Below are 24,025 nucleotides of genomic sequence, written 5' to 3'. Positions count from 1 at the left end.
CCGAGGCGCCGCCTTCCCTCCATCACTCGGATGAAGAATACTCTATCATCCCCTTGGGCGCGTCGGGTCTCTCAAGACTACTCTTGGGTCTTCTCAGGTCGTGTGCGACCCTAAACCCACTCCCCAATCAGGTCGACGCCGTATCTCAATGATTCAAACTCGCTGAGCGCCCGCAGAGAACTCTTATAACCGTTTTCCCTGCTGTGACAACAAGGCTCGGCGTATCTCACAGGTCCTCAGCTCATCGTCACTCAAGGCCGCGAGTAATATTCCGATGTGTCTGGATACCAGCTGGGACTCGGCGGCGGCGGCGGCGGCAGGACCCGGGGAAGCGGCGCGGTGATATGAACATGATAAACGAGCACGGAGCTCCGTGGTGTTGATATCAGAAGGCGGAAGCTGTAAGTGAATCTCGCAGCCTGAGGAGAAGCTGCGAATGCTCTCCATCTCCAGCTCCCACCCTTCTTACTTATTCATTAGATTCCGCTTTGTATTGATTCAGCGTCAAGCGGCGGCAACTGGGACAAGCTGCTGTTTGCTGTTGGGCTTTGGGAGTCTGAGCGCTCAGGTATAAAATTACATATTCTGAGCCGAATTGGGAACGGAACTATTTAACCACTGAAAGATTAATTAAAGTTCCAGCCGTAGAACATTTCCGACGCAGAACGCTTCTTCTCAAAATCTTGAGTTTCTGAGACAAAAGAAAAGACAATATCTTATGAACCCAAAAAGTAAACGCATATTCAGCATACCATGTATGTCCGTATAGAGGACGATGCTGTACCTGGACTTCTTCTCCTTTGGGCTGCTCCCTTCAGTGGTGTCCTCAGCCAATCAGCTGCCTCCATCTAACCCCCTTCTCTCAAACCCACGACCTTCTTGTCATCCATCCATAAACCTCCCCTTTGGTTTTCCTTAGACCTCCTCCCTGGCAGCTCCAACCTTAGCATCCTTCTACCCAGATCCCCTCCATCCCTCCTCTGTCCATGTCCAAACCACCTCAGTGCGACTTTATCTCCAGAACATCCAACATGTGCTGTCCGTCTGATGGACTCACTCCTGATCTTCTCTGTCCTTCTCCCTCTCCCAAAGAGGAACCCCTACATCTTCACCCCTGCTGCCTCCAGCTCTGCTTCTTGTCTTCTTGTGTCTCCAAATTGGACAACATGGCTGCTTCCACCACCTTCTGCCCCTCTCCTTTCATACTTTTTAATCGGCCCTAACGCTTTTCTCCACCCATTCCAACCTTCTTGAGCAAATTCTCCACCTCCTCTCCACCCCCTCCGTTGCTCTGGTCTGTTGACGCTGGGCACTTTAAATCCTTCACCTTCTTTATCTCCACAACCCGTAGCCTCACCGTTCCACTCGGGTCCCTCTCATTCTGTATTCTGTGGAGCTGCAGCTAACATTAAGTCCTCCTTTCCCGGTGCACACCTCCACCCCTCTAGGTTCTCCTCCACCTGCTCCCTGCTCTCATTACAGATCACAATGTCATCTGCAAAGGGATCGGATTCCAGGTCAAGGAAGCCTTTCCTAAAATCAGCTTAATATAACAGAGTAGGCTGGGACAGAGGTGTATCGTCTTCTCAGGACCCTCCCTGTCGTTCTCTCCCTTCCAAAGCAATAAAATGACCCACAGCACACAATCCATCCATCAAGCGATCAAGATTTGGTGCCGATCAATATCCCTCTACGGCGCCCATGCTCAAGGAAGCCCCGGCCCGTTTAACAATCGACTAAATATGAAGCGAATCCATCGAGGCGCGTGCAAAATGTCGGGTTTAAGAAAGGAAAGCGAAATCCATAATCCATTGCGGTGGCTGTCGGGAACTGAGAACGGAAACAATAACTGTTCGGATTAAACCATTTTGACAAATTCAGCTGATGTTGTTGTTTGTAGCGCTTTTCTTTTTTCTTGCCGTAACAAAGTTAGGAACCGCAGGTCGAGCTCTGGTCGGTACGACATCAGGTAATGACTGATGGGGAGGTGGTTCGCAGATGACAGTGTAGTTTATCACACTGATGAGTAGCATGCGCGCGCGCACACATACACACACACACACACACACACACGCACACACACACACACCTTTGGCAAGACAGCGAACCACGAGTTGCTCCCGACGGCCTTGCATAGCAGCTCTGCTGCCATCAGTGTGTGATGGGTGAATGCCGTCTACTGGAAAGCGCAATATAAGTAGAGACCATAAGCTGAGATGCACACAAACCATAGGCATGTTGGTGCCTTGAGGCCTTTCTGAGTTTGCATGTTCTCCCAGTGTCTGCATAAGGTTCCTCACAGGTCTCCGGTTTCCTCCCTGCTGTTCAAGAACATTGGAGATGCTGAATTATCTAAATGCATAATTGAGAGCATGACTTGTATGTCTCGTTTTGATGCCTCTGGTCCAGAGTGCAGGAAAGGTGGAAAATAGCAGATGGATGGATAAAAAGTGCAGTCTCCTCCGACTTGGACCACGTTCTCTCCTCTCCGACCTGTGTGCTGAAATAAAAAATGTATCAAAGTATCGACCTCGTGGCTGCGGAGAGCGCACAGTTCCTGCACAGGCAGGAAGGTTAACTGTCGGTCAGCTTAGACGTTCCACGGATCGGAAGAAAAACGTATGCTGAAAGGTGCTGAAGCTGCCCCTTCACAGCGGCAGAGAAAAGAAGCAAACCCATCTCAACGCCCCCCCCCCCGCCAGGGTTCCACGGCAATGTTCTCATTTCACACTTGAGGGAGAAGCAGAACATTTTCCTTTTCACTGCACATGTAATGCACCTGGTCAGGCCTTGCACTTTCTTATTATTATTTGGACATTTTCACGTTGCCGCTATTCAGTCATCCTCCCCGCCATCAGAGCGGCGGAGCTCGTAGTGGTTCTCGGCCGCCCACACGCCGCGTCACGTGAGCGGCCCGCTCATCGCCGCTGCCCTAACAAGCGGCGTGGAGAGGCTGCCGGTGGGCCGTGAGTGGGAGGTGTTTCTCCGGTCCACTCGCTAAAACACTCCCGTGCGTTTGGAGTCCCGAGCCTTTTGTTTTTGTGTTTTTATTTCAAATTCCTCTCTGAATCCACCTGCTTCTTCTGGATTTAGCTCCACCGCCGGCTCCCCCTCGCTGCCGAAGCTCTCGTCTAAGCCAGAAGAGATCAGCGCAAAACACTGCCAGACGTTCAGCTTTACAACTTCAGAAATGAGTCCGCCGGGAGCAGGTACACCATCAGTCGCAGGTTAAGTTAAGGGCAATGTTGTGATATTTCACCAGATGTGTCATTTTGATAACGGAACGGGTCACCGGAGTCCCTGGCAGGTCTGAGACCGAAGGTTTCCTTTTAATATCTTCGGTCGGTTTGCTCCGTGAATACCGTTTTTTCTTCTATAATCGCAAATCACGCTGCGACGTCGGTCCCAATGTGCTGCGCCAGCGTTAACCGTCTGGAACGGAGGCTCCAAGACCCAGTGTTTTGTTTTGTTTTAGCAGGGATTTTTCCAGTTTGGCGCCTATGGATGTAATCACTATTTAGCCTGTTGGTTCATGTTGTGTTTATCAAGAAATCCAATATACCCTCTGTATTGTATCCTTGCTCCCTGCAGCACAGTGGTGCAGTGGTCAGCGCTTTCACCTCACGCCAAGAACATCTTCGGAGGTTGTCAGTCATCCAGGTCCTGGTGAATTCTTGTCGAAATCTTCTTCTTGTGGCAACTGGACTTGAATTTCTTTCACTTGAAGATGTCTCACCCGTCATCCCAGAGGCTTCTTCAGTTCTAATGACCCTTGGGGAGTTTCCCCAATATGGCTTGTTATGTAAATGGAAGAGTTGATCGGCAGAAACTAGGTCGAAGCGGGTTGTTATGCTAGTGGGGGTGTCGTTCATCCGGGGAAGGGAGCAACTTTTGGGGATCAACTGGACTGGAATGTGAAAAGGCAAAGCCAGACGAAGGAGTGAAACCTGTTGGATCACATTGAGGCTCAGGTGGAAGGGACCAGGGGCTGTTTCTGGTGGTGGATCTTCCCTGATGGTTTGGTGCAAATCTGTCTCGGTATCGATCCCGGTATCTGAGGACCCCTCCTTTGTTCAGAAAAGCCATCTTCAAGTGAGGAAATTCAAGTCCAGTTGCCACTGGAACAAGAACTATTTTCTCAACGTAACCCGACAATGCTTCGGAAAAGACAAACGCACACAGATCCTTTCGCAAGTGTCCAATTTGTGCTGGTCTGAGCCGTCACGGCAGCTGTGTTTGATTGACAGAGGGGTAAATATGGTCGGGAGGACGGATCGATTCGACTTTGAAAAACGGCTCTCCTGGATGGTCCATAGGGCGCTGACTTGAAGCCCAGATGATGTTCCACTGGACATCTGCATTCGAGAAGAATCTCTGTAGCAACAGTTTGAACCTAATTGGTCAATCCTACCATACCCCAAATGCCCACTTCAAGGCTTCTTGTTCCCTTCTCTGCTCCCTGTCCTGCAGAAGCTGCACGTATCGCACATATAAATTGGTCCACCCGGGCTTACCGGGGACAGGTTCTGGCGGTGAATCTTTCCAGGCTGGTTCCTGGTAGTTCGGAGGGTGCAGATGAGTCCGATCCGTGTATGCAAATCCATCTTGGTGTAAGTAAGGCGTTATACATTTGTGAGAGGTTGTGTCTGAGGCCCCCTCCTCTGTTCAGAGACGTTTTTTCTGGTTTGACAAAGATGCTCCCAAATGTATGTTTACCATACAATTGGGAGCAACTGGGTATTTGTTTGTCTTGCGCAAGGACTCTGTATTCGGTATGCTGATGCAGGCTACGTCAGCAGAGCCACAATCGTTTCGGTGTTGTGGTCGACATGAACAAGCGTCTGGAGCGCCGAGCCTCCCGAACGCATGCCCGACTCGGATGGATTTTCCAAGCACATAGCTAGATTTCCTCAAGGGAAGGCATGCGTGTTCATCCAGTAAAGACTCCATGTCCAGCATTCTCAAGTCTGTGGATGAGGCTTTTTCTGGTGCTCCGTCCAAGGACACTCTGCAGCCTCTAGCAAGTGTCACACACACCCAAACAAAGCGGTCAGATCTTCCCCGCTGTCTCTCATGAATCACGGCGAACGAGGACGGACGGCTGACAAGACTATTTCTCTTTTGGGATTGGTCGTAACACCGGGGGAACAAAGCGACGGCGATCGGAGCCGGAGATGGGAAGAACACCGCTGTTTGGTCAGAGGGGTAACGGAGGTGGAGCATTAATGAGATTTATTTTCCAAAGGCCAGCGGTCACCTTGTCAGTGTGCATTACGCCGCTTCCTCCTGGTGAACACTCACTGTTCCCCGAGACAAATCGTCCTTCGCGAAACTCCCCTTCAAGATTGCGGCGCCAGGAATTAAAACCGTGACGCGGAAACAACGACGAGTCCGGCGCCGCTTGTCCTTCTCTTCAAAACCCAGCCTTAATTCTCCACGCAGCCTATATCCTTTGGATTCTTTTACACAAACAAATGCTGCACCGTCACACACACACACACATTCGCATAAATCCGCTCCCAGCTAACCCAGATCTATTTTCTACCCTCGAAGTTCCATGGAAACCAAATTTAAAACCGAACCGCGGTGCTCAGAAATAAGTTTGAAAAGCGTGGAAAATGAAGAGAGGGCGAAGGCCGCCGCCGCCGCCGCCGCACCTCCTTTACCCCTTCACCCTATTCATGGGGAGGGAGGGGTGAAATTGCAGAAAGACATGAAATAACATCGTTACGAGTCTCTTATTCTGTCAGAAAGCAGATATCGTTAAAGCCGAAGAGGCCGCTGGACTCCGAGTATCAAGCTGATCGGCAGCCGTCTCATCAGGCGTTAAAATGTATTTGCTCTGCGGGTTGAGGAGACGCCTGGGGTCAGAGCGTCCGACCAAAAGCAGATTCCAGGACATCCTGGACTCCCACGAAAAGAACCGCGGGACTCCCGGTCTTCCTCGCCAAACACGGATGTGAAGTGTTTGAAGGTCATCGTTGTTGGTTGCCGGAGCTCGGCCCTCTTTGAAATTTCACCGCAGCGGCTCGAATCGATTTTATGCAAATGAGGTCGGGGAAGGAGCTAAGCAGCGGCCCACCCCGAGATACCGAGATCAAACTTCCAAAGCAGACGGTGCTCATCAAATAGATCTCGGATCTCTTCAGAAGCCGGTCTCGGCGCCTGCGTCCGAGATACAAAGAGAAATCGCCCCCGATTTAGCACGGGAGGAAGGAGGAACAATATTTGCAAGACGAGTTGCGCCGAACCACTTCGCACCCCCGACATCTTCAAAGATAACCATGACTTTTCAACCCAGAAGTTAGAAACATCGTGCCCAGGCCGTCCCGTCAATGAAATCACAAAAATTCCGCCCAGAATAAAGGATGTCGGGGTTGTTAGTGGTCGGAATACCAAGCGAGAACGAGATACTTGAAGTCCTCCGATTGGGGAAAGATCTCACCCCTGCATGTGGAGATGCTGATTCCCGTCCCGGCTGTAAAAGCACTCCAGGTGGAGCTGGAGATCCGGGTCAGGCTGAGCAGACAGAACAACATCCTGAGCCGGCCGAATCGGTGGATCTGTGGATCAATGTTCCCAGCCCTTTTCTCTGTGGGAGGTGACCGGGAGGACCAGAAACAAGCGCCCGAAATGAGCTTCCTCCTCGGGGTGTCCGAGCTCGGTCCACGAAAAGGGCTCAGAGTACAGACGCCGCTCCTCTTCATTCAAAGGAGCCAGATGAGGCACCATCTGGCGCCATCTGGGCACGTCCAGCCAGGAGAGGACCCTGGGGAAAACACAGGACACGCTTGAGAGGCTATTCCTCAGCTGGCCTGGAAACACCTCAGGATTCCCCTAAATGACATGGACCAAGCGGAGAAGGAAGTCCGGCTTTCTCTGCTTGGTCCCATGGAACCCCAGATAAAGCGGCAGGGGACGTCTCGGCATCTTGGCATTTGACATCGCGTCATCGTGACGAAGGTTAGTAGCTCCTGCTCAACATCGTGTTCGATTGGAAAAGCGGGCTGCACCTCTGGTCGCTAGCATCGTCACGCGACAGTGAAACACTTACCCGCATCGATCCCTCTAATCCTGAAAGACGCCGCATCAAATGAGCCCCAGGGCTCTTAAAACGCCCCGGATCTGGAACCAGCGTATCGGTATTTGCGGAGCCGCCGAGTCTCCGTACCTGCCGTGGAATCTGTAAAACGGCGGGGAGGCAAACTCTGCTACTTGAGGAGCGTCGAGATAAAACGCGACGGGAGGGGAAGCACCGGGACGCTTCCAGCCGGGCAAAACCGAGCGCATGAAGAAAAATAAAAATAAATGAGGCATTGCAAATGTCAAAGCAGCAGAGAGCGCTCCGTAACCTTTACGGCTCCGCCTGCAAACAGAGGGAAGTCAACCATTGACAGGTAACTGTGGAGTTGCTTGACGACGGTGGCCACTGTGACTCTTTGTTACCTGAAACAGGTTGCCAGGCAAAAAGGAAAGAGCTGGTGGTGTGTGTGTGTGTGTGTGTGTGTGTGTGATAGACACACACACACCCAAAGAGCCATTTGGATCCGGTTTTCTCGGAAAAGAAAACACTGGAAGCCGCATATACTTTTTGACATCTAAAATAAAGGTACCACTGTATAAATTGCTTTTTATTACCTTGACACTTTGTATGAACAAGTGTGAAGTGTGTTGCTTCTGAAATTCACAAAGTATTACAGAGAAAATTAAATTTTATTTATGAAATGAACTCATTTTGAGCTTTGGCCCTTCAGAGTGTATAGCGGAGCCTTGACCTGAATTTTTTAAAAATAAATTGGGAAAAAATCACTGTGTCAGTAAACAATAAAAAATAAATATTTGCAAAATATCGTCATAAATATTTATTTTACATGGTTTATGGGAACTTCTGAACTTCTGCGCACAGCATCTGCAAATCGAGACTTTACCGGCTGGCGGGTATACCGGCTTCTGCGAGTGTGATGTTATTTTGAGCGGCGAAAAATAATAGATATAATTTTATTTGATATTTCAAGATCACAATAATCTTCCACCTTAGAATTAAAAGTTAAAAAAAGGTTTATTAATTAACACAAATGAAATACACTTTGATTAAATATTTGTAATTTATTTTCCCAAGCCGACCCCTGATCTAGAAGGACTCTCGAGGTCGACGCCGATACGGGGAGAATACAGAACGCAAATTTCCACTCACTTCCTGGTTGCGCCTGATTGGATGAGCACTTTGTCTGAATGTGAGTGTAAAGCAGGAAATCAGACGTGCGCTTCGTAGAATGCGATATCGATCCGGGGTGCGGGTTAGACGGGTGAGCGGATCTTTCATTTGAAGAGGCGTGTCGGGGCGGAGCAGGCGCCGTGCATCACAGCTCCAAGAGCCGCATTCGCTCGGGAAATCGATGAAGAGGCTCTCGGGTGTATTTTTGCATACTGCGGCATTAACCGCAGCGGTTTGGCGACGCCGCCTGGAACCAGGACCCGTTCACTGAAGGGGGGGATTCACAGCAGCAAGGTCCCTGGTTAGATTCCCACAGGAGGCCTTTCTGGGTGGAGTTCATCGGAAACCCTACATTGTCCAGACGTGTGAATAAAAGGGTTATTTCTTTGTCCCTGTATGATATATGAAGGAGAGAATGAATGTGTGTGTGCAGGGGAGTAGTTGTAGATTTCTGATTTATGAATGAGAGGGTGAACGGTTGGTTGTCTGTGTGACATGGATGACAGAATGAATGTCTCTACATGATGTGTCAAAGTCAGGTTTATTGTCAATTCCTCTGCATGTCTTATCGGAGGAATGGAGAAAACGTTGACATGAAATCAACAAAATGATAATGGAGGGCAAATTAACAGTGCTACATTAAACTATAAAGTATGACATGCACGCAGATACAGACTGATATTTAACAGCATGAGAGAGTAGCAATAGCTAGTAGCGCCACAAGGGTATATGGTGCAATAGCATATGTTTGAATGCGTGCATGAACAGTTATATGTCTCCCTAAGTATCCCTGTGATGGTCCAGGGTGAACCCCCGCCTCTCAGCCAATCACAGCTGAGATAGTCTCCCTCCGCGGAGTGCAGGATTAGCAATTCCAGCTAATGAATGAACAAATGAATAGGATGGCGATGAAACTGAGTGAGACCTCGCGGCTGAAACGCGTTTCATGGACGATCCCGGGTCTCCGAGGCGAGTCCCTCCAATCACAGATACGCAGTCTTTCATAAGAAGCCCTCTGACGAACGCGGATGCTGCGTTGCCGCGACAACCGACGCCGCGCGGTTGTTCCTCCTCTCAACCCTAACAACAATCCCGCCGTTCGCTAATTGGCTTCCCGAGTCATGAGTCTCCCCGGGACGCCGCGTGCGCGTGCAGAGCGTGTGCCCGGGCGCCGCGGCTGTTTATGCCCCCAGACATGGAGCGTATTGTGCAGTTAAAGCAAACAGGCCCGAAAATGCAAATGTCGTGTTCAGAGAAAGAGGGAAAAACTCTTCCCCGGTGTTTTGTTGCATTTTTAAAGCGGCGGCTTGATGGATATTTGAGGCGAGGGATGGCGAGCGGCTCGTTCGGGGCAAAGTCGTTCATTTGCATAAAGATGGCATTTCTCCGGATGTAATTTATTTACTGTCGTTAACGGCGGCGCACGGGAGAACATGGAGAACTTTGTCCCTCGGTTTGTTCGTCCCGCCGTTCGGACGGTTTCTTTCATCTCCTCGTCTCGGGTCGTTAACGCACTCGCAGGCTTTTCGTCCCGGAAACGCTCGTCCGACGGTATATTAATTGGCTCCGTGAACCGGCGAGTTCAGATGCCACTTCATGTTGTCATAGCAACGAGAATACGGGTGACCCGGGTCGTGTCGGGTTCGTGCGGAAAGGAGGGAAAAAAAGAATTAGAAAATCAAATCTGAGTGAGAGAGCGCATTTTCGGCGCCTGGGGTAAATGAGTTTTGAGTGGTTGGTAGGAGTGTGTGTGTGTGTGTGTGTGTTCTGTTGAGTGAAATCAAACTTGGCACGTTCGTCTGAACTCCATATTCAATGGGATTTGAAGGATCAGCCTGTTTTGTCGGGCTCTCTGGCGCTGGATGGCCATATAATAGATCTAAAACATTCATTCATTCGCCCATTCGTTCATCATCTCCTCGCTGTGATTGGCCGAGAGGCAGGGTTCACCCTGGATCTGTCCATCACGTGTAAAAACATGCAACCATCCACATGAATGGACAATCCAGGGCTTCCAATGAACCTCCTGCATGTCTTGGACTTGCAGGAGGTCTGGCTTTTACGCCACCGGATCTGATCTGAATATGTAAATGCAAACCTTCACACACATTCACACAGGGAAGTTAAGAACACGCACATCTTAGCTTCATTAGCATCATTAGCTGGATGTGTTCTTCCTGTTGGGCTCTAGTTGTCCTCTAAAGGAAGTTCAGACGTGGCGGTCTGCTCAGCAGGACTGCATCCAGCCTCTCAGCTTTCTCTGTGGAGTCTCCGTCTTCTCCCCATCTCTATATGATAGACAAGTGTCTATATGAGAGGGTGAATAGTTGTACGTCTCTATGTGTCCCTGCGGTCGATTGGTCCAGGATGAACCCGGCCTCTCGTCCAATGACAGCAGGGCTGGGATGAGATAATAGTGAATGAATGAATGGAGTAATTCTCTCGGTTCCTCTTGACCTTTCTGCAAAGGCATCCGTCCAATTTGTTCCCGAAGACACAAACAACAGCCGGGGGGGTCTGATTGTTGGAACCGAGCGCCGGCTCCGGCCGACCGTCCCGTCCAGATACGAGCGGTCGTCTCGGCGACGGTGCGTTGACACCTGACATGATCCACGGGGTCAGGCTGATCGGGAAACGGGTTGTGAGTGCAACAATGTGGCGTGGATGTCAAACAATCGTCCACCACGCCTCCTCCGTATCCACTCCAGCTTCTCGTCAACCCACACACACACACACACACACCAGGGCTGCAGACAATTTGTTTTTTTTGGGGGCGGAGAGAATCTCATTTGCTCTCTATGCTTTGAAACATGGTCTCCCTCCAAAAGGCTTTTTACGCTCTGGTTTACAAAGGAGGCATCTGGGACGAACAGGCAGCTCCTCTGAGCCTTCACGGCTCCTCCTTGTACCAGAGACAGAGGAGCCATGAAGAGGAGGAGGAGCGTTGGACGTTATTTGGCTGCATTCATGGCTTTCCATGAACAAATCACACCCCTGCAGATAAACATTATCACCCAATTCAGCCAATTTAGGTTCGCCAACTTCATCCCGAGATGAGCCTGTCGCTTCTCCGGGTGTCTGACGGGGAAAGTGCAGAATCTCGTAACCGCTTCGGTTTCTCTTGGTAGATGTTTGCCCTATTTTCTATATTTCTGGGTTACCCACTTCCATGAAAATACCTACTTTAAAAGAAATAGGCCACACAAACAAGAGGTGGAGCGCTGGTAAGCAGCAAGCTGGGGCAGCTGGTCTATGAGCACTCCAGATCTTCACTCCTCCAAGAAACATCTGCAGAACGTTTAAATAGGCTGCAGTGTCCATGCCGGGCCACTAGGGGGAGCTGCAGCTTTGCAGCTACTGTCTTATAACGTAAATATTCAGTGTGAGAATAGCTTCTCCTGCTGAAGTTCTCCACCCATCTGACCATCTGAAATGAACCCGACACCTTCTGGCCCCTTCTCTGAGCCACATCAAATTTGCATGATTTGGGCTAAGCTAACAGCAATAGAGGTGCATTGAGTTACCTAGTGTGTGTGTGTGTGTGTGTGTGTGTGTGCGCGTGTGGATCCAGCGTAATGAGCAAACAGCTTCCAAGTCAACACAAAGTGAGTGCAGGACAAGGTGAGACACTCGGTCACCCGGCTGCTAATCCATTAGGTATTTTGCTCTCTCTGTATGTGGGTGTGTATGTGTGTGTGTGTGTGTCCAGGCCCGTAAAGACAGCCTGAGGTAGCCAGCATCACACACGCCCTTCAGATGGTTTTGCCCATCCTCTGTTTTTTTTTTTTTTTTTTTGAAAGGACAGGAAAAAACCCCTCACCTGAGAGCAGGGTTCCTTCTCGCTTTCGTTGTTGATCTGCCGGACGTGTCATGATGAAGATGATTTGTTGCGCTTTGTGTTTCCTACTGCAGGTGCACGTTTCGACAGTCGTGTGTTTTAACAGCTCAGTAATCTCACTCACACAATCATCACAGGGATCTGTGTGTGTGTGTGTGTGTTTGTGCATGTCACGTGCCGGGCTGCCAGACCGGACGTGAGCACACACCCTGGTCCCGTCTGTGGCGGTAGTAATAAATAAAAGTGTGACATAAAGTAAACATCTAGCAGCCAGCAGGGCGGAACACACTGCTACTGTATTTAACAACATGGCATGAATTATTTATTCATTTATTCATTTATCCTGCATCTCCATGGGTGCTGGGAGCCTATCCCAGCTGTCATTGGACAAGAGGTTTCCCCCTGGACCAATCACAAGGCCACTTGTAGAGACATGCAGCCATTCACCCTCTCATTCACACACAGTGACATCCAAGTTAGCATCTCCAAACCTCCAGCGAGGGACTCCAATGAACCTCCTGCATGGGTGAGGAACCTTGTTGGGATCCAACCAGGACCTTCTGGCTGTGAGCTGGAGCCTCACCGTGCCGCCCTGAGCTGAATGAAATCTGCCAAATGATACTTTCTTTCAGGCAAATGCAGCACAGTGACGGCGGTGTCCCTGTGTTACCTGCTTTGTTGCACACACACACATACACACACACACACACACGCACGCACAAACACACACACAGGCCCGCCATCCGTGTGATTCTTCCCGCCCCTGCTGAGTTTAATTCGGCACTCCAGTTGAACCACAAAAGGGAAGTAGTGCGACTGCATTAACAAAGAAGTGTGTCACACACACACGCACGTGCGCACGCACACACACACGCGCTCACACACACACACCAGAGAAAGCTGTTTGTCTTCATCTCCATTCGACTGTATGGGCGAGAGGAAAAAATAAATAAAATACATATCCACAATGTGACTCGGGGTGATTTATGATGATCTCACACACACACACACACACACACACACACACACACACACACACTCACACACAGACGTCTGGCTATCCATCTGTCTGATGAGGAATGGAACTACAGATAGAACTACCACTCCTTGTTGCTCTAACACAATGAACCTATTAATAACCGGAGTTGTGTGTGTGTGTGTGTGTGTGTGTGTGAGGTGTCGTCCAGTTGCACCATCCATAGTCAACGCTGCAGTGTGCGCCGACAAGCCGCTTGGATGTTCTTCCCTGGTGGATGATCCTGCCCCGTCAGTGACTCAGGCGGAGAGCTGACGCAGCCCAACACACACACACACACACACACACACACACACACACACACCTCATAGTGAACGAGACGCTAACTCCACGTTCCTCTCGTCCCATCTATTATCCAAACAGGCCTGAAGCATGTTTTCTCTCAGCGTTTCCACCAGACTACACCCCCTGCCACACACACACACACACACACACACACACACACACACACACTTACACACACAGGGATATAACCAACAATGTGGGTACAAGTAAAGCGAGAACCTCAGGCATGTTGGTGGATTATAGGATTTGCAGATCAACTCAGCTGCCGGCACGCGGTTTATGTAATGACAATGTCATATTTGTGTCGTAGCCGTATCTCGCACAACAAACTGTGTGTGTGTGCGTGTGTGTGTGTGTGTTATATGCATCTTTCCCCCGACGTCAGGAGCGAGTGTTTGTCTTCCCTCCCTCATTTGTGTTTTTTGTTTGTTTTTGATCGCAGACGTTCCCCAGAAGGACGGCGAAGGTCTGCCGTCCTCCCCGGACTCCGACGCCGCCGCCTCGCTGTTTGAGCGCTGGGGTCGCGACCTCGGCCCCGAGAGCCGTCGGGTGGCCCTCAAGAAGTTCCGTTACTACGGTTACAACAGCTACCTGAGCGACCGCATCTCGCTCACGCGGCCGATCTCGGATCTTCGGCCGGAAGGGTGAGGCTCGTCTCCCCGCGGGAAAGAATTCTCCGAGGGGGTTGAAACGTCCAACATGGCCGCCTTTCTGTCCCCCTTGCAGCTGCAGGAACCTGTGGTTCTCCTCAGACCTGCCCCAGATCAGCGTCGTGTTCATCTTCGTCAACGAGGCGCTGTCGGTGCTGCTGCGCTCCGTGCACACCGCCATCCAGAGGACGCCGCCGCACCTGCTGCGGGAGGTCATCCTGGTGGACGACCACAGCGACAGCGGTAAGGGCCGGCGGGCCGATCCACCGCTGTCGGTTTCACTTCGTCTTTTCAGCCGTTTCCCCACAGCGTCATATCACGGCGTGTGAGAGGGTGAAATATGTAGCGGCATCTATACCGCTGCATAGACGAACAATCATTCACCACTTCGACCATTCACCCTCTCATTTAAACAGAATCCACCCTCTCATACCCTTTAGAGACATTTGACCCTTCACTTCTTGTTTAAATCCTCTTGTTGTGGCAACTGGACTTCTGAATTTCTTCATCTGAAGATGTTTCCCGAGCAGCTTCTCTTACATTTATATAACAAGCCACCATAACCTCAACCCGCCCAAAACCCAGGCAGTTATAGTTCAGAAACAGGTCATTGAACTCGCGACAGGTACGTGAATTCACCGTGACCTGGATGAGAGATGAGATGAGAACAACTTTATTTATCCCCGAAGGAAATTGTTGTGCCAGAGTTTCAAGTAAAAACATAACAGTAATAGATAATAGTAGAAAGGAGGAAGAATAAGAAATACAATGAAATATAAATTGTCTTAATTGTTAACTGTTAACTACAAAGATTTGAAGATTCCCTGCGGCTGAGGGAAGAGGAATTAAAAAGTTGGATGACTGAGAAGCTCCGCTTACTTGACCGTTCACTCCATCATTCATGCGTCAGATAAAGAAATCCAACCATTCACACGTCCAGACAGCTTCAGCTCTTCGGTGTGTTTTTGGACGGTGGGAAAGCCATGCAGACTCGGGCGCCGCCTGAAATATAATCCCTTGATATAAAAGTAATGTCGCCGCACGTGTAACTCGTCCACGACAGCAGACGGTAAGGTATTCATCGCGCGGGAAGGGGCTGAATCTGCAACACCATGCGAATAAACAGCCGTCCGCTATGACGGTTAGCTAACAGCCGCTTGATTTAACTCAATCGATTTAATTCGATAACAACGCCGCCGCCCCCTCCGCTCGCATCATAGATCCAACGATTAAAGCAGCGACCGGAGGTCGGTTTATTTACGGTCTGCTCTTGTCAGAAGACTCGCATCTGAAACCGGGACGGCGGTTGCAGGATGATGCAGGCTCTCTCACCGTCCGCCGCCAGAGCCGGAATAGCAACGCCGGCCCCCGCCGGTCGTCGGCCCGCTCGGCATTTAGATTATTCCTGGCGGCTGTGTGGGGTTGATTCAGCGGAGACGCTACTTGAATAGATGGATTCACGATGATTCCCTCCTGATGCACCTCGGGGAGATATGATGGAACGAGCCGCCATCGGCCGCTCCGGCGCAGATGATGGTAATTGATGGGAGAGGGCGAACGCGGGAGCGCCGCCGCCTCGTCTCATCAATGGCGCGCGGCCTAATTGTGACAAACGAGGGTCAGACGGGGGGTTCCGTCCAGACGGCGGTGGCGGCGCGTCGAGTTTGAGCCCCCCGATCTTCGGCGCCGAGCCGTGAAAGCCTCCGTCAGCGGCCACATCTGGAGCAAAGCTCTCAGAGAAGAAGCCGAAATCTGCGGATACCAAATTGCAGATTATTGGATTCACGTCTTTGTGCTGAAAGATATTTTCATCATCCTTTTTGTTTGACTAGAACAAGGGAGAGGCAGCGTGATCTTTATCTGCAAATGAGTTTGTCCTTCAGTCTCGGTAAAAGCTCCCCAGAGTCGCTCTTATCGGATCTTCCGGCTCAGGACGGGCCCTGCAGACCGCCGTTACCGGAAGGGAGGGGGGCGGAGGGAAGATCGTCCGAAATCGAGTTTGCCTCCTGATCGTTCGCGGCCGCCCACATTTGCGGTCCCAACGCAAGGACCGGGAGCTTCAGGGCCGCTCTCACTCAGACTCTTGATGAAGCTATTTGTGGAGCCTTTGCAGGAGAACACAGCATGTGGCTCAGCAGGGAATGGATCTCCATGACCCTGAAGATGGGAGCTAGAGAAGTAAGACGTCTGCTATTATTAGCAGTTGTATCTAAAGCCCATTACCAGACACTTCTTGCGGAGTGCCATTTTTTAAAAACTAGCCCGGTCGCTGGTTGGCTGATTTCCTGAGACAAGATGGACAGAAGCAGCGAGAGACAGATCCATGAGGAGGTGCAAGCTCTTGTGGCGTGCTGCACCTCAGAGGGGTTTCCAGAGCTCACAGAGGAACATCTACCGTAGTTTCCGGATTATTGAGCGCACCTCAATATAAGCCGCACCGGCTAGCCGATCGCTATCTCGGGCTTCCTCCTGCGCACTAAAACCGTCAAAGTCGTCTTCTTCGGTGTCGGAGTCGAACGAACTCAGTATTTCCCGGTCATTTCATCGGTCCGATGTGACGAGGATAAATGTTTTAGCGGCGTGAAGCTCGTTAGCCCCCCCCCAAAAAAAAGTCCATATATTAGCCGCAGCGTTGTTTACGCGAAAAAAGTTGTGGCTTAGCGTCCGCAAATTACGGTACATTTTGGACCAAATAGGTCTGGAGTCAGCTAACGGCTAGCTAATGGCTAACTGTGTTCTTCGCAGTGCAAGGAGAAGATAAAACCCTTCACTCCATCTGATATTTATGATTTCTATTCCATGAACGCTGTGGCAAATTCCACCTCCAATGTGTCCACGTAGTCTTCCTCCTCCTCGGCGTTTTGTTTTGGAGCGTTTAAGGTTCACGTCACAGCCGTCCCTACCGTGCTCCCTTACTTCCTGCGGGAATGCTAAACCAAAAGGATCCCCTGGAAGAGACTAATTTCTTGAACTAAATGCAATCTTGATAGTTCTTGGGACTTTTATGTTCAAAAGCGTCTCAATGAGGATGCTTCTGAGGTTCCGTGTCAACATGCATAGCGTCGGCATTGAGGAGGAATCTCCGTTCCAGCAACGTCCCGATGCCGGACGCCCTCGGAGGTCCAGACCCTCCCTTACGTAATCCCCAGCTCGACCCCTCACACTCACGGTTTGGAGACGTCCCCTTGCATTTGAGTGAAATCTGAATTCCCAGCATGCGCCAGACGTCCGAGCAGATAATTGGAGGTGCAGTGGAGAGTATTCTCACATTAATGTGCGGCCGCAGACGGCGTTCTTCCAGGACCGGCTTCATCTTTCTTCGTGGTCAGCGGCGGCTCGGACAAATTGCAAGGAGGCAGCGGGGGAAGGGAGGGAGTGCAGGTCCATGCTCATAACGAACAGGGGCGAAGGCGGCTGCTGTGCTGCAGGCATGATGAGAATCCAGGAGCAAAATGACCAAACAGAACTTCCACCCTGCTGGAACTTCCTGCGTTGAAATCCGGTCGAGGGAATCCCGTCCCAACATTCATCCCGTGTGAAGTACTGAACTACAGGAAGAAGTGCACTTTGGAGCTCAGTCGCTTCCATGACTTGTATGTCAAATTAAATTTCCCCATTGAAATGAATTGAAACGCTATGAATCCGTTCCAGCCCCTCAGGTTTCTTACGTGTTTATGAACAAATAAAAATGTACTTAATAGGTAACAAATAAAAGTAGTCATACATAATGAAGTAGTTATAGTAAATGTATTTTTCTTGAAGATGGGCATAGGAGGAGGTTGGGGGAGTTTTTCATTTGGTAGTCTATCCTTAACTCACTGGCTCCAAATGTAATACTACAATGTGTTGCAAAATGTAATGCGTGCACTTAACTAAATTTTATGGATGGCGTGAAGCCGCGCCTCTTTTTAAAACCATCAAACCAGCTTCGAACGACCCTTCTGACGCCTCGCCCATTGACGTTCCCACTGTCCGCCGCAACAAATCCCTGCAAATGCCTCCTGCCTTCTCCCAGAGGATGATGTCCGTCACCGTATCTCAATGACAACACCTTCTCCGTCTCGTCATGCACGTGTCCACAACCTCGCTCGTATTTTTCCATGTGTTTCTCTGGGCACACCTAGTGTCGGCGGCGCATCTCGCTGTCTCACTTCACGGACACCGGCGGCCGTGTCGGTGTCAAACGCTCATCCCGCTCCCTCCAAACTCAAATCTGTGCTCGAACCACAAAGCAAAACATCCACTGAGCAATGGCTCAAATCACAGAAAACTCCTCCACCTGCCTGGGCTGGAGATGCTGATTGGCTCTGAGCTCTAAAATAGGTCCTATAGTAGTTGTAGTAGAACCACAAAGGGGCTTAAATATGTTTAAATCTGCATTATCATATTGTTATAAAACTGTTGTACCCGAATATCTCACAACATGTTTTTGTGTCCAGTGGAACTCAAGGAGCACTTGCAGACCTTCGTGGACGAGACCAACGGCCAGCGGGGGCAGGACTTCGTCAAACTGGTCCGTCACGAGAAGCAGGAGGGCCTGATCCGGTCCAGGGTGAGCGGTTGGCGAGCAGCCTCGGCGCCGGTCGTCGCCCTGTTCGACGCGCACGTGGAGTTCAATGCAGGATGGTGAGCAGAACCCGACTCCAGCAACTCCTGTTCCACAACCCCCGGGGCGTGTCTTTGCTCAGGCTCTGAAGGATAAAGGACGCTTCTGGTTCTTTGTCTCGGAGGCTACATGTGTACTACTACTTCTTTGGGCTGCTCCCCTCAGGGGCCTCCACAGCAAATCATCTACCTCCATCTATCCATCTCCTTTGACACCAACTAACTTCCTGTCCTCCGACCACATATATCCTCTCTGGTCTTCCTCCAGACCTACTCCCATCTCGGCAGATCTTCACCATCCCTCCTCTGTCCATGTCCAAACCCTCTCTGGGACATGTGCCGTCCCTCTGATGGACTCCTTCCTGATCTCCGCCATCCCTCCTCACCCCCAAAGAGGAAACTCCACATCTTCACCTCCTCCGCCTCCAGCTCTGCCTCCATCTTCTCCACCTTTCCTTTCAGACTCACTTTCTCCACCCGTTCCAAAGTGTCTCTTTACCAAACTCTCACTTGGTACTTCACATCCTCCACCTTCTTCATCTCCACTCCCTGTAGCCTCACCTCTTGCTCCATCCCTCTCTTCTCCAGGCCATACCTCCACCTCCTTAGGTTCTCCTCGCCCGCTCCCTGCTTTCGCTACACATCACAGTGTTATCTGCAAACAGCATGATCCAGCTGTACGACAACTATACGCACAGGATATATTATCTGACTCCCGCCTGGCTTGCTCTCGTCGTTATTTTGGGTTTTGCCAATTTTGAAGTCCATACCATCATTGCTTTTCCTCAGAGGCGAATTCACAACTTCTGATGTTGCATTTTATCACCTCAACAGAGGAGAACGACGTTTGAAGGCAGATTTAACCGACGATTATTGAATTAAGGTGATGCTTTTTATCATTTTGATTCTCCTTGATGGTATATTCCGTTTCATGTGCGGCGGAAGGAGATTTCCATAAGTCAGAATTCGATTTATGAATAAGTGTAGTTTCTGATTTCTGGACTTTGCTACTTCAGACACAGAATGGCTGGACAACTAATTTGTATATTTGTAGAGAGAAGCTGTTCAGAGTTAAAACATCATCTAAGGATTCTCCATCAGATGTACCTTGGTTTGCTTCCTCCGGCATCTATTTAAAATTTGGTTCTGGAGATGAAGGGAGACGTTTAGCATCAGGCACGATCGGGACGCTCCGAGGGGGAAGAGGAGCTGGTATTTTCAGAAAGCTTTATCGGCATTGAACGCTCCCCTTCACATCAGACGGTCCATCCTTGGCCAGGACTGGAATCCAGAGCATCTACTTCGCCGGAGACAAACATCAGACGGGTAGAGCAGGACGTGCCAAACGTGAAGGCTAACATGCTCCTCGGGGGTTCCTGAACACTTTAAAGTTTTCCAAAATGAACCTGACAGGTTTCTGACAACCTCCGTCGACTAAGACGGCGGCGTTCTCACCTGCTGTGCGTCTCCATGACGACGCCCCCTCCCGGCTCTCCCCTCCGAGTGGCTCGCCTCCTCCTCCTCGGATGGAAAATTGACAAATTGCTGTATAATTACGCCCCGCGCAATCTGCGTAATTGTTCCAGCCTTACACAGCAATTATGTGCCGTTGAGACGCTCGCATGGAAACACGTGTAATTGCAGGGTTATTGATGGTATTAAAGCCTTTTTTTTTTTGGCCCCGCGCGTCCGCGTGCTCTGCGATCACCATCTACGCCAAGACCAGGAAGTAGGAAGAAGTCGATGTGAGAACGGGTGAGGAAAGACCTTCTGTCCTGCACAAACTCATATCAGCGATGAAAGCCCACACTTTATTCATTCATTTGTTCAGCATCTTCTTCCCTTTTCCTGCACTTTGGGTTGCCGCGAGAGGCGGGGTTCACCCTGGATCCATCTGAGGGCCACATGCACAGACGTACAACCGTTCACACTTGATAAAGAGACATTAAATAATCATGAATTTTCCTAAATAATTGAACATTTGAATTAAATCTAAAGCATAAAACCATTCACTGTCGTTCACACATGGTGTAGAGCGGGTGTCTCGGGCCTCGCAGTCCGCCGGCCAATTGCGGCCCTCGGAATGCGCAAGGAAAAAATGAAAAAGTGATTCGCAATATATTTTTTGCCTCAAAATTTGAAAACAAAATGATTTTTTGTTAAAAAAATTTTTGATTGACATTTTTAAAACAATCTTTTCTTTTCTTATTTCAATAAAAACTACAAAAACGATATTAAAAAAAAGGGGGAAATTTAAGATTGATTTGATAACCAGAATAGCCACCAGTAGCCTTGTAAACATTATACATGTTGCCAATCAATTTTCTAATAAATTCTAGTGGCAAATTTTCCCCACAATGACAAGATTTTCTCTTTTAACTCAACAAAATCTTTAGGGTGTAATTTAATCAATTCTTATTTACTATTCACTTTTAATATTAATTTGTCATTTTAGAGGAACAGTTCATTACATATAAAGATTTTTATAATTTACCTGTTTACCTCCTTTGTACTAAAACAAAGGAAAAATTTAGGACTTAGTGTTACTTCTAGGTAATGATTTTACCGGTCCGGCCCTCTTGACATCAAATTAGGCCGTATGTGGCCTCCGGACCAAAATGAGTTTGACACCCCTGATGTAGAGACATACGATATTTATCCTCTCATTTGTACGTCATACAGACATTTATAAGCACCATATAAGCTCTCATTTACCAGTTTCTGAGAGCCATTAAAAAGCATTAAAAGTCGCTAAGTAGAGCAAAAATAGCAGCAAAAATTAAGGTCTCAAATATCATTAAAAACATTAAATTCAATGTCTAGAGACATTAAAATTTTAAAATACACTTGATAGGGGAAAAAAACATTTATAAACATTTAATATTTTTGATTGAAATATTGTGATGATCGGTGATGATTGACGAGTGGAACCCTTTACTTGGCAATTGGCTCCAATGCTGGTGGAGGAAAACAAAAGAAATCAAAATAGATAAATGGAAAAACTAAAAGATATTGAAAATAAATTTTAAAATAAATATGTACGGATAATAGCGCACAAATTTAAATCCGTGTGATTATTCATTTCCATTTTTACTCCAAAGGTCATCTGTACAAATCTGCCACTGTGTGGAAAATCTGTTCCAGATTTAAATAATTATAAATAAACGTATCTGCAGTTGGAGGTGGACATTAAATTTGTTTCGTGGCATTAAAAAGGGCACGAAAACCATTTAATTAGATTGCACACATCACCCATCGCGTAGAAACATACGACCATTCGTCCAGTTGAGCCTCCGTCCAGATGGAGACGGAGAAGCTCCCGATTCTCTCGCTCGGTGACGAGCCGGATCAGGTGAACACACAAAACCGACCGTTCAAAGAGAAACACAGAATTTCACTCGCGATCCGTCTCCCGGCCTCTAATTGGTATCTGGGGTCCTCAAATGTGACTTCCTGTGCGTGGTATCTGTAAGTTTTGGTGTCTCGGCTGCAGGATGCACCTCCTAACCAGCAATCAGCGCGCTCGATAAAAGCCCGGCTCCGACGCTATTATCGCACACCTCTGAGGGCCGCGCAGATAAAACGGGAATAATTGTGTTCATGCCGCCCCCCCTTCCTCGTGGGATGGACCGCCTGGTTTGCATTTAAATGGCAGCTTCTGGCACTTTGTCCCAGTAGACAGAGGATGGGAAACATTATTTGTCCTTACAGTCTGATAATGATATAATGACGTAAACGCTCTGCTCAATTTGCTTTGCGGACCATTCGGAGCTCTTTTCTGTGCAGATCTTAGGTTTTTCGTGAGCCAGGAAGCGGCGGGGCTGGAGGGTGTATCGGAGCGACATATGGAGACGCGCAACCGTTCCCCTTCTTGTCCTATAGATCGAGGGTGCGCGCACTTTTTTGTCTTATGAGATACACTTCACATGTTCCCGTAAAAAGGACCAAACTGCACCAAAAGTGCTGTTATATTTATTTCATGATGTACTGAGTGTACTTGAGACGTGTTTATGCCCCTCGAACACCTGCATGAGAAATTCTGACCGGCACTGCATGGAGTCAGCGAGAGTGGCTCGGTCTGGATGGCAGCTGCTGGCTTTTCAAAATCAGCCCCGAGAAAAATGACTGCTGTTCTGACAACTGTGACTTTAGTTCTTTCACCTTTCTCCTTCTCAGCTCGGGGAAATTGGTGTTGTAGCTTTGATGAACGATCTAAAAGCCCCGCTTCACATTTCCCTTCTTCGGAAAAGCGTTGGTAGACGGACAGATCAAGCGACTGTACCGAGGGGAAAATAAAGTCTACCGCCCGTTGCGCGTGAAAGTGCGAAGTTTTCTGTTTCATACTTGATTCATGTTTTACCCTGTCTTTAGAACGCATGTATCAAACTCAAGGCCCGCGGGTCAAATGTGGCCCGCCCTGTCATATTACGTGGCCCGCGAGAACGTCTTAAAATGTCTGATTGTGTTTGAATAAGTCAAACACGTGCATTGACCATAAACTACATTTCCCACAATTCCCACAAAGCGACGGCATCCCGCCATTAGATAGCAGTCAATGCTAATTTCAAGTAGAAAAGGAAAAATACAAACGATCCCTAAATGTCCAGGAAGACAAAAGTTGATGCAGATGGAAGGCTGTTTTAAGAAAGATGGGAATGGATATGTATCATTTTGGATTTGCATGAGTAATACATTCACAGTTATTTAACACGAAGGAGAAGTTACATTTATTTTATCTTACATTTGGTGACATTAACACTGAAGAAGAAATACTTTGAAAAGGCTAACTTGCTGGTTAGCTTGCTTGAACTTGTGTTGAAATCACAGACTGAGGACCGATGTCAGACTTCGACGAGTAAACTACCAATGTTACCTTCAAGATCGAGCGGTGGATTGCAATCGACCATTGAGCGAGTCCGTGAGGTGTTTGAAAACCATCCGCTCCGTACTGAGAAACATGTATGAAGTCCAACAAGTGGAGTGTGTGTGTGTGTGTGACAATGCAAATAGTTAAATAGACTATTGAGAAAAATTACGATTCGTGTGCTTATATTGGCTGCACTGCAGTTGTCCAGGTGAGATATTCACATAGAAAAATTTTCATTTTAATTAAAGGCATACCGATAACATCCACAGATACATACTGGAAATGCTGGAACACGGCTGATGAAAAAGATTAATAATGAATAAAACAAAGGAAAAGTGCATTCGTCCATCCGTCCATTTTCTATCCCTGCTTTTTCCTACTCCAGCTGATTGCTATCTTCACCTCCCTTTCGTGCACTAAATCCATTAATGTCGTCTTCTTCGGTGTCAGAATTGAACACCCTCAGAATGTCACAGATTTTCGTTGGTCCGATGTGACGAGGTTAAATGTTTTTGCGGCATGAAGCACG

At 48.8% G+C, this 24,025-nt stretch overlaps 1 protein-coding gene across 2 annotated transcripts in view; it reads left to right on the top strand.

The window, feature by feature from the left end:
* The window catches only part of LOC147225196 (polypeptide N-acetylgalactosaminyltransferase 18-like), an 87,844-nt gene that overhangs the window by 33,487 nt on the left and 30,332 nt on the right, over positions 1-24,025 (top strand). For both annotated transcript variants that reach the window (XM_086163952.1, XM_086163951.1), the window contains exons 2-4: positions 13,817-14,018; positions 14,101-14,267; positions 18,464-18,650. In XM_086163952.1, the coding sequence (XP_086020078.1) occupies positions 13,817-14,018; positions 14,101-14,267; positions 18,464-18,650 (556 nt within the window). The remainder of the gene's footprint in view (positions 1-13,816; positions 14,019-14,100; positions 14,268-18,463; positions 18,651-24,025) is intronic.

Source organism: Fistularia commersonii, chromosome 17, assembly GCF_037954325.1.
Source record: "Fistularia commersonii isolate RoL2024-O1a breed Wild chromosome 17, RoL_Fcom_v1.0, whole genome shotgun sequence".
In the NCBI taxonomy this organism is placed as follows: domain Eukaryota; kingdom Metazoa; phylum Chordata; class Actinopteri; order Syngnathiformes; family Fistulariidae; genus Fistularia; species Fistularia commersonii.
The sequence above is the reverse complement of the archived record's forward strand: the minus strand, read 5'-3'. Positions and strand labels throughout refer to the sequence as shown.